The 15284-nt window shown below is 35.8% G+C and overlaps 1 protein-coding gene across 1 annotated transcript in view; it reads left to right on the forward strand.

The window, feature by feature from the left end:
• Positions 1-15284, forward strand: part of GLS (glutaminase) — a 59760-nt gene that overhangs the window by 5226 nt on the left and 39250 nt on the right. The window contains exons 2-7 of the mRNA XM_036386695.2: positions 3095-3191; positions 3676-3797; positions 8581-8710; positions 9419-9498; positions 11126-11289; positions 14341-14399. Coding sequence (XP_036242588.1) covers positions 3095-3191; positions 3676-3797; positions 8581-8710; positions 9419-9498; positions 11126-11289; positions 14341-14399 — 652 coding nt within the window. The remainder of the gene's footprint in view (positions 1-3094; positions 3192-3675; positions 3798-8580; positions 8711-9418; positions 9499-11125; positions 11290-14340; positions 14400-15284) is intronic.

Genomic DNA, 15284 nt, shown 5'->3' on the forward strand with positions numbered 1-15284 from the left:
TGTTCTGCATTTTGGCAGTTCTATCCTGAAGTACAGAGTAAGAATCTTCCACATTATTTGAAATTTAATCTTGTTCTTCTCTTATTCAGCGTTTGTTAAAATGAAGTCCCTCCCAGAATCTGGTGTAGATGTTGTACTGATACAATAGGAAGATCTGAAAGAAGGACTGTGAAGTCCTTGTGCTTGTAATTCCTATGTTGGCTTTTCTTTGTATTTAAAAAACCAGTCCAGCAGTATTGTAGTCCACAGATTAGTATACTACCAAAGAAGTCTAGTTGTTCAGTAGTCTCATGCTTATTTCTTTTTTCAAGAAGGTAAAGAAGTATCAAAAGTCATTATTCATGAAATCAGGCAAACTGGAATTTCCACTTAATTTGACTATGAAAGTTGCAAGTTCCCTGACCTGAAAAACAGCTTTTTACCATGTGTGGAACAGAATTATCTTGCTAAGTGTGTTCACAGTGCCAAAACACATCTTTCAGGTTAAGCAAACATCAGTTACTGACATCACTGATCTGATAAACTGCAGAGCAAGCCTTTTCACCCCTATTTAGCTGATAAACTTTACCAAAAGATGGACTATTTGACAAGAACCATTTTCTGTAAATATATTGAATGTCATCCTCTTTGCTTTGGTCTCTGTGCAGCTCCATTGTTTAATTAGGCTGAGTGACCCAATATTGAACAACAGCAGATGTGAAAGATATGAAAACCCCGTTGAGAGATTTTCTGCTGTGAAAGGTGCACATCTCTAAAATAGATTAAAATCTTATGAGGAGGCAGGTAAAACCTTGGTTAACTGGCTGAAGTATTTTTCCGCATCTTTCCAAATAGAAATTCCATATTTGGAACAGCTGTAAAATTGAGTAATTGCTCAGAAATGTGTAATTAAATAGGTTATCAGTTAACATTTCTCAGTGTGTTTGCTGGCTGGTTTTGTCAGGGTGAAATAGGAAAGTTTCCTCTGCCAGACCTTAAGCAGTCCAGGAACAACTTGTGTAGCAGAGACATTCCTTAAAACATGAAATCTCAGCGTTTTGGGGAGCTCAGTTGAATGCTTTGTATAAATGATGAATATCTAGGGTTGTAGATGATGTAACTTAGCATAACTTTTAAAATTAGTTCCCTACAGAACTAGGATGCAGACATCCTAAAGCTTTAGTTGCTGTGTTGGTAGTTCTGGTTCTGTTGGCTTAACTGGACATACTGTCCCCAAAGGGTTGAAAATGAAACATGCTGCCTGGAAGACCTGAATTTTCTTTAGCAGAAGGGCTGCTCAGTAATTTGTTTGAGGTAGTTGCAAGCGTTTGTCTTGGTTGAATTGCCAGCCTGTCTGTGCATTAGTCAGCCAGCATAATTTAAATTAAAAAAAAAATCTAGACTGTAAGACAAGGAAAGTTCTGTTGGCTTACAAAGCTGTCTTCTGTTCTTAGTCTGTAAGTACAGGGTTTTCAATTGGAAAATGAGAGGTAATATTTTTTACTACTGGTTTTCACAGCTAGTTACGAGGAAAGGAGGGAGGCAAGGACAATCTAGAGGTTGTCTTAAATTTATAAGGGAATTTGGGTACAATCAGATTTTTATTAAAAATAATCATAAATCTGACTTGTGTAAGTATTGGGAGAGGAGAGGATTAAACGTCAGTCAGTAAGATTGCATTGGCCTATCTAGGGTCTGTGCTTAGCTGGAGCATTTTATTTTTGCAGTTGTAACCCTGAGTTCTGTTACTCAAAGAATTACTAATCTCTTGAAAACTTCAGTGACTAGAATTTGGACCTACTTTTTGTAAACACATGCATAAATGTATAAAAATACATAAATTGCCACTGAGCATTCTAGTTTCAGGCAATAGTTTCTCTATTACTGTATAGTAACAAAGTATTGCCAATATTAATAAATTATAAGATAAACCTTTAAAACTGATGGTTAAAATAATGTAAGACTGCATACTATGCATTTTAGCTACTATCTACATATTTTTTCTTTTGGTTTTATGTATTTTTGTTTGTCAGACATTGGAACATTGGCTTTTTTTGTCTGGAAACAAACCTGGGCACTTCAGGTGACCAAAGAATCAGAATCCCTTTGCTGTCACTGCCCCTCTCAGTCTGGAAGTGTAGTGGGCACTGCTTACAGGGCAAGTGTAAAGACTTGGGCTCCTGCCTGCTGCAGGGTGCTTTGGAATATCAAGGAATATTTTCATAGTTTTTACTTTTTTATTTACATATTTTTACTGTAAACTTCAAAGGGAAGGGAAAGCTGTCAGTACTAGAACTTTCTGTCTTAGAAGGAATCTGACTGCTTAGTTTGGTAGGTTTCCTTCAGATTTCATATGAAATGGAGATGCAGGTAATGAAAACCTGCAGGCATAGGGGAAGCAGAGTGAAATAGGTAACACCTGGGATCCTTGGAGAGCGGTGTGTTTACACTGATAAGCACAGGGACCATTAAAGGTGCATCTGCCCTGGGTTTACTTAGCTAAGTAGGTGTGATGAGAGTCACTCCTGCTTCAGGTGCTCGATTATGCTGCAGATGGCTTTGCTTGTTTCATGGTAACTGATGGGGCTTACATAAGCTTCCAGAAGGATAAGGGCTTTAGGACTCCTCTGTGGAGCCCTGAAAATGGGATTGTTTGAAGAAAATATTACACATTTATCCTCTCCTTCTCTTGCCTGTAGAACAGTTGGGTCAGTATGCTCTTCAACTTCGTTATCAGGCATATACGTCCTGGAATCTTATAAATAATTTATCCTCTGCAAGTGACATACCTATCCTTGGTAACATCAAAAAGAGGGATATGTGATTAATCTGCTCCCAAAAAAACTAAATAATCTTAGTGGTAAATGTATGACAGTAAAAATATGACTGAGTTGCAGTTAAGAATGTTTGCTACTCTATGCAAAATCTATGTATGCTGCTTGTAATATTACCTTTTTTTTTTCTGCTTGAAGTAAGCTTTGTGTTCACTGAGGAAAACATTCTTTGAAATTTGTGGTAGAAGTGAAAATATGTTTCCCAGGAAAATAATGCAAAAATGTGTATAAATAAAAATAGGCACTAAAATAATCTAAGATTTTTTTTTTCTCTTTTCCAGTAAAATAAAACAAGGTCTCCTTCCCAGCTTAGAAGATCTGCTTTTCTATACTATTGCAGAAGGACAAGAAAAAATACCAGTTCATAAATTCATAACTGTAAGTTTACTGTTCCAAAGTGTTGTATGAAAGCTAGCTACTGCAAGGTTATTTTAACATTTTAAATGCAAGAATGCAAAGAAAGAATTTCTGTTGTACATGTTTATCTGTGGGAAGGAATGTATTGTTCCCCCCCAGTGCTGTTTCTGTAGTTAAGTAAGAGAATGAGTACATTAATGTTATTATTCACTTCTTTGATGTGCAAAAGAGTATGCTTGAAAGCAGCTGTGCCTGTGGCATGGCTCGGTAGTATTTGTGCTTCTGTAAAATGTAGTTGGACCACTAGGTTTCAAATAACATTAACGTCTTGACATAAAATGCAGCCAAAATGGCCAAAGGAAATTGCTAAAGAATCAGTAAAGTGTCACAATGTCTCTGTTGATGATGCAGTGGCAGATCTCTTAGAGTGATAAATGCTGAGCAGTAGATAACTTGATTGTAATAGTGATCTTTTCACTTAGTAATTACTGTTTTATTGTAATAGGCACTCAAATCTACAGGATTACGTACATCTGATCCTCGATTGAAAGAGTGCATGGATATGCTAAGACTGACTCTTCAGACTACTTCAGATGGTGTTATGCTGGACAAAGACCTTTTTAAAAAGTAAACTTTCTGTCAATTATGTAACTATAATTCTGAATGAGTGCCGTCTGTGTGTTACTGAGTGCTGTCTTAAGGAGAGACATGAGCTATATAAATCGATTGGGAAAGGGAGTCAAACACACCCTCCTGATGCTCTTTTGATAACAGTTGTTCTCGGATTTCATGCAGCAGACAGGCTGTGTGATGTCCACAAGAGCTTAATGTGTAAATGTTGCTTGCATGTGTGTCTCATCCCATACTGCAGCTCTTGGTCAGGTGCCAAACAAAATTAATTGATGCAGCATGAAGTGTTTAGAATGATTACAGAAAACTGCTGTCTCTCTGTATTGTCAGTTTTTAATCTGAAGTTCAGGATACTGCTTCTGTGTGGCAAGATGTTCAGAAGGATGTATGCAATTCTAAAAGTGAGTGTGAGGAAAACAGTGATGTTGAATTTGAACATAGGTGGAGGTGAGAGGGGTTAGGATTGCAGACATTGGTCTGTTTTGGAAAAGATCTGTGTACTGTATTTTAGTGATGCTTTTGTTTGGTTATTTTTAGCAAAGTCTGTAGTCAGCTGAAAGTATAGTAAGCACTGTTCAGGTTGTCTTCTGTTCATTTCAAGCACCCTCCTTTACTCCTCTACTTACAGCTTGTGTGTGCCAAAAGACTGGAAGTGTTGAGGCTCTTAAATTTTGAAATGAAATTTTTAGACTGTTTTTCTGTCTGCATTTTTATTCCATTTGCAGAGTAAATCATAATACCTAAAACTTATTTGCACATACAATTTTCTAAGTGTATAATATATATAAAATACATACATTTTACGTACATATAGGTATATAAAGTATATACAGTATATGCTTATGCTGTACTGTGTATTTACACAGATATAAATATGTGTGTGTGTGTGTGTGTGTCCATATATATAAAAACATTTTTGGAAGTAGATTGAGAAAAAGTTAATATCTGTGTGTGCAACAAAAAAGCCAGGCAACTCCTTAAGCAGATGTGAGATACTTTGTAAAGGTCCAGCATGGACTAACTTTACTCCTGTGTTAAGTTCTAGACCAGGTCTTAACTTTTATTATTGTCAGCAGAGTAAGAACTCTAAATTGTTAGATTCAGAAACCTTCCTGGGTACATGGATAGATTAGAAAGGAAATTCATTTGCTATTATCTGTTACGTTTATACTAAAGGCTTATTTGTCACAGTAAACGGAATTATGTTTTAGGCAAGGGCTCTTCATTTGAAAAAGAATTTATTTCTAATTAGCGGGATTATCTTATGTTCTGTGTCACATCTCTGGGATTTGATGCTCTGTGTCAGGAGAGTAGTCATTACTATAACAATTTGTAGAAAGCTTACATGGTTGCTTCCTGTGTAGGAAGAGTTTTGAATGTGAATCTTGTTTCACATAACAAGTTTTTCTTTGCAGCAGCAGAAGGTTCCTTTGTAACCATTTTTGTAAATTAAAAACCCCTGAACTTCAGTTACCTGTTCCTTGTAGGAACACTGCATTTGTTGTGAAGAGGCTTGCACAGGGTCCCTGTATTTTCTTCCACAAGTGTTTAAGGTGTGAAATATAATAATGTATCTAGTCAGCTGTACTTAGCTCAGGACTTGAAAGCTTCAGTTCCTTAAACATAAAAGTCAGGGGTGTAATTCTCCTCTTGAATTTGAATCCAAAGCTGCCAGATCAAATAAAGTATCAAGGTTAAGGGATTTGGAGTGGTGATAGCATAAGTTTGACTAAATCACTCAAGTGTAAAATACACCAGCTCATGCACCTGTATTGTCTGTCATTCTGTATGCCTTTTTAGTGGTTCGAAACATTAGGCTCCAATTCGACTAAAATTGCATTATTTTGAAGTTTTTTGGCTTTACAGCATTCTCCACATTAGAAAGAATCTCCATGTTACAGGCAGAACAACTTGGAGTTTTGGAGTTTTAATCTTTCATCTGCAGAATTTCTTAAGATGAAGATTTCTGGGGTGCACATTTCAGAGAGAGTGTTGATAAATTAGTGAATTAGCTGTTGATGTTGCATTTGTGTAACATAATGTGGTCTTTGCAGGGTGAGACCAGGCTGCTAATGAAAGCAGTGCAACATGCTGGTTAGCTTGCTGTGAGAATTTTTTTTCTTTCCTTTTTGGTACTATTTAATGTAATGGTACTCTGTTATAATAATAGTGATCAACAATTCATCTGTTGTTAGATGAAATTTGGGCTGCTTTGTGTAGGGAAGCAGTAATAAGCAGTCTGAGTCAGAACTTGAAAAGTAATGGATAAACCTAACAAGGTGGTAAAGGAAATAAAGTGATCCTAACTTTGTGCTGAAGAACAAAGATGCAATTTCCAAAACCCCTCAAACTGTTGCTTTCAAAGTTGGTTATACAAGTCACTGACAGTTAATATTGATTGTAAGACTTGCAGCCTAATCTTCCTAACCAAAATGTATCAGGAAAAATTTATAGTTTGAAATAACATTTTTTAAAGTGGGGCAAGAAATGCTTGGATTGTGATTTGGCAAGAGAGTTCTGGGGTTTTTTTTCAGGCTGAGATTGTAAAGTTTGTTGAAATGGAAGAATGTAAAGTAGGACTTTTTAGGGTACCTATCCTGAACGACCATTAAACTTTGTGAGAGAGAAGGGCCAAGTTGTTCACAATATTTGACTGTAGAAAGGTTTTTATTTATCAGTATAATTATTTACTTAAATTCCTCCCTATGATCTTTTCCTGTTGCTCCACTTCTTCAGAGCCTGAGGCCTGCTGTCTCCAGGGGGTTACCTGGAACATAATGAGTTAATTACTTCGGTGGGAGAGGATGTCAGCTGCAGAATTTTAGAGGCTGTCTTGGCTCATGTCCTGCCTGACTGAAAACTGTCAGTCCTGTTTACTGTCCTGTTAAAGGGAGATGGAAGAACTCTGTTATTTTGTCTGTTCACCTATTGTTCTGAATGCCCATCTAGATTACCTGAACCCTTGTATTTAATTTAGTTTGTGAATTCATAGGATTTGCTTGGGTTAAGGAGTACCAGGATAAATACCCAGACAACGACCTTGGCAGAATCTGGGAAAAATTGGTAACAAAAAGTAAATGTCCTTCACCAGCACAGCCATTTCTGTAGTGAGTTTTAATCCCTACATTAAAGGGATTGAGCTGCTGAAGTGAGCATCATAGGCTTGGTGTAGATTTTGAGTGTATAAATGCCCTTGTTGTTTCAGAAACATAATGTGATCTTAAGAAAACTGTATTTCAGTGCACAGTGCCTTCTTGTTTTCCAGACCTTGTATTGAATTGTTCTGAAAGGTTTGGGTGAACTTCAGATACTTGTTTTTTTTCTTATAGGAGTGCTTAATGCTGCTCAGGTAGTACAGACAATGCAGAAGTGCATCTGAAGTTTGAACTTAGGGCATGTTATGTTGTTAGTCCTTCTGCACACATAGCTGCCATCAGTGTTATTAATTACTTTTGAAAAGGGGGGTTTTGCACCTGGACTAGGTGACTGTAATTGGAAGCTGCTGGGAACAAAAGCAAACAGCAGTTTTTGCAAGACCCAGGAAAAAATGAGAGATTGCAACAAAACCAAGTCAACTGCAATTTTCACACAGGCTAAGAAAGCAGCGAGTTACAGCCAGCAGTTTGTAAGGTGACTGTACATCGGAAACTACAGTTTCTCTTTCACTTTCAGAGAGCAGTGCTTATCAGCATTTGAAATGGATATCAGTTCAATTTAAGATAAAGTCCTCGAAGTAGGAGGAGTTTACAGGCTTAGAAAAAGAGGGGGGATTCAAAGGGAAGATAATTCGTAGCATGTGCCTAGATGTTCTGAACTTTCCATTTGCCTGCATTAATAGTATGTGTCTGTGTGTCTGCTTCTGTCAACTGTGCCAGAAGGCACGGTGTGAAGGTGTTAACTGTTTGTTTGCTGTTAAACCTGCCTTTGTCCTCCTTGCCCTAGGATGGGGCTGTTAATACCTTTTATCAGGTCGTATTTCAACTGACTTGATAGTGGCTGCCAGTTGCTCTCCCCTCTCACCCACGGACACACCACTTTGAGCATGTCTCCGTTTGTGTTTTCATCCTTCCTTCTGTTTGTCCTAGATAAGTCTTTTCCTTTTTACCTCATCGGCTTTTTCGCTGTCCCAGATGGGCTGACGTTCAGAGGGTGTGGCCGATAGTGTAACTGTGTTTTCTGGGCTAAAAGGCAACAGAGATTCCTTGAATGCTGGAGATTTGAAAGAAGAACTTTGCAGTACGGCTCACTATTGACTTTTGCTCAGTGCAGGAGATGTTATCAACTTTTTCCACAGGGTTTTTTTCTTATTAGGAGTGGAATCACATTCCAGTTTGGTCTGTTGGCAGCGTTCTCACCTCAGTGGTGAAAGGGTGAAGTGAGAGAAAGCAACCCTGAACCTCCCAAGTCTGATTTATTAGAACTTTTTTTAGACAAGGTCTGGGTTAGATAAACTTCAGATAGTTTGATCCCAAGAACTGGGTGCTTTAGATCCCTTTTGCAAGCTGGGGTGCCACTCGAAGGCAGATTGAGAATACCTTGCAGTACAGCTTCACAGTTGAAACTTCAAAAGAGAGCTTTAAGTAGAAAGGATTAAAAGTGCATGCAGTAAAGCTATTACACCTAATTTAAAAAAAATGGAGTGGCAAATTGGAAAAGTAATACAGACTTGTTCTTGTGGGCATGTAGCTTCAAGGGACTGAAGGTCCTAATTAAATAACATGTAATTGCTTTTTCACACTACATTGTCAAAGTACTAATAAATGTTTTTAACTTTTTGCAGGTGTGTGCAGAGTAACATTGTGTTGCTTACTCAAGCTTTCAGAAGGAAGTTTGTCATTCCAGATTTTATGTCGTTTACTTCCCATATTGATGAGCTATATGAAAGTGCTAAAAAACAATCGGGAGGAAAGGTAATCTCTGTGTAAATTCAACTTCAAACTTCTTTAGATTTTCAGTATTACCCAAATGCATCATTTGTTAAGTAGACAGGTTTTTCTTAACATTTTTTGCAAAATTAAACTGGTAACCTGATGAAAGAGTTTTGAAGTTCAGTTATGCCTGCACTGTTTAAACTGTGTTAGAAATAAAGTTCACAGCCTCTAAGAATCTTGTAGCATTTTGATGTTGGAATATGAAAATAGTATTATTCTTTCTTTATATTACATAAACTATAAAGCTGCTGAATAATTTATCAGACTACACTTAGGCTCTAGAAAAATTATGCAGCTCTACACATCTGTCTGGATTGTGTGATGAAAGTAATCGTTAGTACTGCACATTGGTTAGTAAATGAAATTTATTCTGGTGCTTATTTTTAATAAATCAGTTGAAAAATCCCAGACTGTGTTACAAACTAAAAGTTTTATATTATTTGAAAACGATGGACATGCTGTTATACAGAACACAGATACCTCTCTGAATATGCTGAAAATTTTACTTAGAAAAATGTTTTATTTGATAATGATCTAGTGAATATAACAATTTCTAATGAAATTTTAGGTATACCTGCTGATAATTTATAGAATAAATCAGTTTTACCTTGATATTTGTTTTAATTAATGTAGAGTTCAGTATTTTGGATATTGTAATGTGTGTCTCTCTATTTCACACTGTGATAGGTTGCTGACTATATTCCACAACTGGCCAAGTTCAGCCCCGATTTGTGGGGGGTGTCACTTTGCACCGTGGATGGACAGAGGTATATTTTAACTTCTACATTTTGTAACTTCTACATTCTGTTCTTGGAATAGTTGAAGAAAAGATAGAGGCAATGCTTCTGTAGCAATAATATTTGGAAGTTGAAAAGCTTTGTCTAATAGTACCTGTGTATCAAGCTGTATAACTTTCTGTGTAGGTCACAATGTACTTAAGTGTTAGCTCCTTCTCTGCATTTTAATGTTTTCACTGTAACATTGTTATATAATCTGTGTGTCACTGAAAAAATGCAGATTCATGTTCTTTAAAAAGAAAATGTAGATGTGGGAACTGGACAGAGCTGAATACACTTTTGCTTTTCAGGTTTATCAAGCTTTCCCCTGTAAGGGTGTATGTAGGTCTTAGATCTAGGCAGAGTGATTTTATTTTTCTCAGTGTCAGTAACTCAGAGTAGCAGAGACAGTTAGGAGCCTAGATGTAAAGGGATACCTTGCACCATCTAGCTGAGAAGTAACATGAGCTCTGTGTCTCCCTTTGTGAGTACACAATGCAAGGTGCTCATCAGCTCTGCTGACCTGCAGTTTGCTCTACTCCTACTGCAGGTTCTGGAAACTGCAATTTTTAGCTGTTGTGTTTGTGAATGGGGCATTCCTGAGAGCATCAGACTTGCTTCTGGTGACTGTGGCTAGGAGTTCATTTTGGAGTTCATTTTGCCATGATCTTTTGAGGTCCATATGTTTGCTTATAATTAGCCATATGTTCTGTAATCTCAGGGGAGGAGCTGTAAAAGTGAGCAGAAGTATTTTTTTCATCTCCCTGTTTAAGTGTCTGAATTAGAATCTATTAATAGTAAAAAACCTTATACTTTAAATTGACATTTTGCTTTGTTTTGGATATTATGTGCTAATGAAAGGTCTTATAATGTTAGTTTTTGTAATGCTTAATGTTGTGTAATGTTAGCTTTTATAATGCCAGAATGATATTGTGATTTTCACTGAAACCTTCTAGTGTTTTCTGCAAAGAACAGAAGCAAATCCACTCCTGATTTTGCCATCAGACAAGTGACTGCTGCAAGCCTTTTGCTCTCTCTAGATGTGGCATATGCTGCTTGCATGAGTCACTCTTTGGTGCAGTCTGACATAGATGCTGAAAGTCAACTTTCCAAAAGATAGCATGTAATAAGTGCTATATCTTTGGCATTATTAAAGGAAATGTAAATACGCCATTTGATGATTGTTCTCAAATGGCAGAACCAAGCTGTATCTTATCTTTGTTTATATAGACATAAATCACTATAGTGGCTCTATCTGGGTCAGCTGTACCCCGCTGAATATGTGGGTTGCAATTGAGTAGGATAAGTGTAAGACTAGAGGTTTGAGGTGATATTTTGCTCTGGTACAAACCCATTTCTGAACTTGTTTTTTGTTTTGTTACCTCTGCAGTAGTCAGCAACTGACTTTGTTATGCTTGGCTTATGGGGTCAGTTGCTAAAACTTCTAAATCTCATTGTTATGTTCTTTAAAATCAGACCTAGTAATAATATGCTTTGGCTTTTGGGGACGTTTTTGTTAATAATCCTTGTATGTTGAAGGATAGATGAAGTGTTCAACACTCTACTGCCACAGCTGACAAGCAGGAAATTTCAAGCCTGTTCATCTGTGTTTTCCCAGGCATTCTGTGGGTGATACCAAAGTTCCATTTTGTCTCCAGTCCTGCGTGAAGCCTTTGAAATACGCAATTGCTGTCAATGATCTTGGCACAGAGTATGTGCACAGATATGTTGGTAAAGAGCCCAGTGGATTAAGATTCAACAAATTGTTCCTGAATGAAGATGGTAAGAGATACATTATACTTAATAATGCAAATACTCAGGTTTAGAAAATTATGAGGCAAGCGTACACAGTTTTTTAGTCTTTTTGATTTTACTGTATCCTCTTAAATATTCTCTTTATATATTTTGTCTTATTACTAGGCAGTGTCCCAGAATATTTTGCCATCAGCAAGGTAGACTTGGTCTTTGTTAGTCACTTTTGCCTCATTTAGAAAGCCAGTGAAAGATGTTTTATTGCTTCTATTCTGTTTGCTAGTTACTAAGCTGTAGGAAAACCCAAAGAGTTTTAACAGTGCAGGCATTTGAAATTTATTTTTATTTAGTTGAGTTGGTAGCAAGAATTCCTTAATCTAGGTTTCTGTAAAATGGTGGTGAAAGAATCAAAGACGTTAAATTGATTTTAAAAAACATATCACTTCTCAGTCTTCTGAGAAGCAGGTGCTGGTGCCAAAGGCAGCACTGACTAGTTTCCAGAAGGTGAAATCTTCCCACAGTTTATTCTAAATGGAATTTGGCTACTGATTCAAAACAATGTGTTTATTTTTTTTCCCTGTGGCAGGATTATTTTAGCAAGAATTTCTCCTACAGCACTTACCTAGATTATTTCTTTCTCATATTATATTAATTTTTAAGCATGGAAATGTTTTTTTTTTTTTTTTAATTTTATGGGAAAAATTTGAGAAAGATGACTCATGTAGCCTTAAAGGAAATACTGGATGTTTTCTCTGAAACACAAATGTTTCTTCTAGTGGGTCTGTCTCAGTAAAAGAACAGACAATGTTTCCGTTGCCATGGTATTGCAATTAATATTTAATTACCAGCATAAGGCTTGGATGACATTTTTGTCAAGGACTGTATTGAATTCTGACTTAAATATCTGTAGTATTAATATATTAATGATACCTAATTGTATTTATTATGTTTTAAATACATGCAAATGATTTATATAGAAATTATTTATTTATACCTTACAATCCTCTTTCCATACTTAAAATTAAAATATATATTTGCAATTTATTTCTTCTCTTTTACTATGTTTGTAAATGGTGATGAAATACCAATGTAGGATTACATTGCCAAGAAGGGGTTAGGCATTTTGTCAAGTTATGTTATCTTGTTATTGCTTTCCTACTTTTTCCAAATACAGTGTTGTACAGTGTGAAGATTTGTCTTTCATATCCTACAAAAGCTCTACTATAAAAAAAACTTGATGATGCTGAAAATTGCCCCTTAATTCCTTTGAACTAATATAGATGATCTATATTTTCTCTTTTTAATAACATGACAAAGTGTAGTAATTATTTTCTTCTTTTATTGCTGCTTTTAAAATGGAACTATTGGAGAAGATGAATTGGGGGGCTGTGGTCTTTTGCATTACTGTTATACTTCAGGAGTGTTTCTAAGGCTGTTACGCATAAGAGGATTTGGACAATTGAAATTTTGACCAATGAACATGAAGTTAATAGAGAAGACTTAATTGACATGATAGAAAATTTAGTTTTTAAGTATGTGCTTCTGTGGCTGATAGACATGAGAAAAAAAGTGCTGGAACTGACGTGGATGGCTTCTTACACAGTCCTTAAGAAAAGACTAAATCAGAAAGTAAAAGTTTAATAAATAGAAACATTTCAGTAATAATGAGAGAAAGGTATGTTGAGTTTCTCCAAGTAAAGAAAGAGGAGGGAAGAAAAGGATTTAAAAGATTAAATCTACGCTTGTAGATTTAAACCACTGTATGAACTTCCAATATGTGGAGTATTTGTCAGTTTGAACATTCATAAATACTTTGAAGACCACATTTGAAAATTTAAAAAAAAAAATGTATTTGATCTATTTACTTTCAAAATATTCAGACATAGGTAAATTTCATGTTTGTAATCCAGATTTTATGAAGTGATACACAGGTGTTTGAAAACTGTTCATGCATCTGAAGCTGTTTTTTCTATACTGACTATATGGAAGATTCCTAAAACAGGATATTTCTTGCATTTCACAGTATTGAGATTCAAGCTGGAAAGAATGAAAACTATTTTAAGACAGTTTTAAATTATAGCTAAAAATGCCAACTTACAACAAAAAGATGTTGCTGTGTTTTGAGTATGATCTGTGCTTTGTGATGGAAATTTGGAAACTTCTGCAGGCTTATGAATATTGACTTTTAAAACTTGTTTTTGAAGATTGACTGATAGTCATAGATAGCTAAGGTGCCATTGACCATAACCAGTGTCATTTTCATGGGAATAGATGTGTATGCTGCAAATACCAGACTCATCTCCAAAACCCAAATAATCTCAAATTTCTCTTAGAGTCCTTGTTTGTACATCATACATAAAAATAGTGGACACTTTTTGTGCAGTTTTAAAATGAATATTTTTTCAGGTTTGGAGGTAAAATAACAGCAAATAAAGAATTCAAACCTGTCATGATATTAATGTATTGAGAATTGTTTGAGGTTTTCAGATACCACCAATGCTCACAAGTCAACATCCTAGTTAAAAGGCACAGCAAAAATGTTACTTATAAAAGAAAAGGGTAATTTGTGGAAGGTAGATGATATGGGAAAAGTAAGATGGCTGATGAGAGGTTCTTTAGAAAAAGGAGATACAAAAGAAGGTGATTTATTCAGCAGCCAAGAACGACTTGGGAATGCCAAGATACTGTTAATATGGAGATCAGTGGGGGAAAAAGGAAAATGTAAGTGCAGCAGGTATGTTCAAGTCAGCTATGAAGTAAGCTAAATTCTTAAATGAAGAGGATTTGTAATTTTCAAGAAAAGAAATTATACCAAATAAAAAAAAATTACTGGATTGTTAAGTAGCATAAGGCTGAGTGTGTTGTAAGCTGTAAAATATTGCACTCAGATTGGTAAAATATTGTGTATAGTGTTGGATTACAGTATTTTTTAAAGGTTTAAGATTATATTATTGCTATTCTGTAATAGTAGCTTTTCAGTCATACTTAAATCTAGAATAATTTTTCACTTGAGCACTTGACTGGTTTTGTTTGACAAACATGTCTTGGAATATATTTGTAATTGAAAACTTTATTTCACAGACAGACCTCATAACCCTATGGTGAATGCTGGAGCAATTGTGATCACATCTTTAATCAAGGTAAAAAGTTAATTTTTAGTTTCTCTCTGAGTATTTTAGTAGAATGTAGAAAAAATGTCTTGTGCAGATTATAAACTGTATTTGATTTTTGTCTGCAATATCTGATGGCACTTTACTCACTGGCAGGTAGACAAACAGATCTTTTGGGAATTGTAACCCTTCCAAACGAGTGCAGTGTTAGAATAGCTGTTTCTAACAAGTATCAGTGCATCTGAAAAACTCTTTTTCCTTGATGGTGTTAGATTGTTTCCTTCTTTAGCTGCACAACGCTTGATATTCTCTTGAGAGTGTTGCCTTCTACTTGTTAATTGCTGAGGAAGTATATTTCTCAGGAATATACTTTATAGAACTCAGAAGTACATTTCTGAGTGTCTAAGGGCTCTTAAAGAGCATAAAGTTACAAGAGTATTTATTGCAGTGCAGAAGAAATGGAAGATGCTGTCATTTGTACAGGAGCAATGCTGCTATATCTGAATGTCAGTCTTTTGTTGAATTTGTGTGTTATTAACATCCTGCACCACTAAATTGTGTTGAGCTTCTGTGTACATAGTTGCTTTTGGGATGTAAGTGTGCTTTCATAAACAAGAGTGTTTGAAAACAGGTACTTATTTTGCCAAGCACACCAGGTCTGAATGACTTTACATCTTCGGTCCATAATCTTGATACTTTTGGAAAGCTCTATTTTATGTTTTTCCTAGAACAGCTGTATAAATGTCTTGAAGTTGTTAATGGTATAAACTCCATGTAATGTTAATGCTTGCCTGATACTTGACTTGTATTTTCTGCTGGTTTTAGTAGCCATAGGTACAAAAAAATAATTTTTTTTCCTAAGGGTACCTGCATAGACTTCTGGGGAACATGTCAGTCCCCTGGAATTTTTGAGTA

Source organism: Molothrus ater, chromosome 7, assembly GCF_012460135.2.
Source record: "Molothrus ater isolate BHLD 08-10-18 breed brown headed cowbird chromosome 7, BPBGC_Mater_1.1, whole genome shotgun sequence".
NCBI lineage: Eukaryota > Metazoa > Chordata > Aves > Passeriformes > Icteridae > Molothrus > Molothrus ater.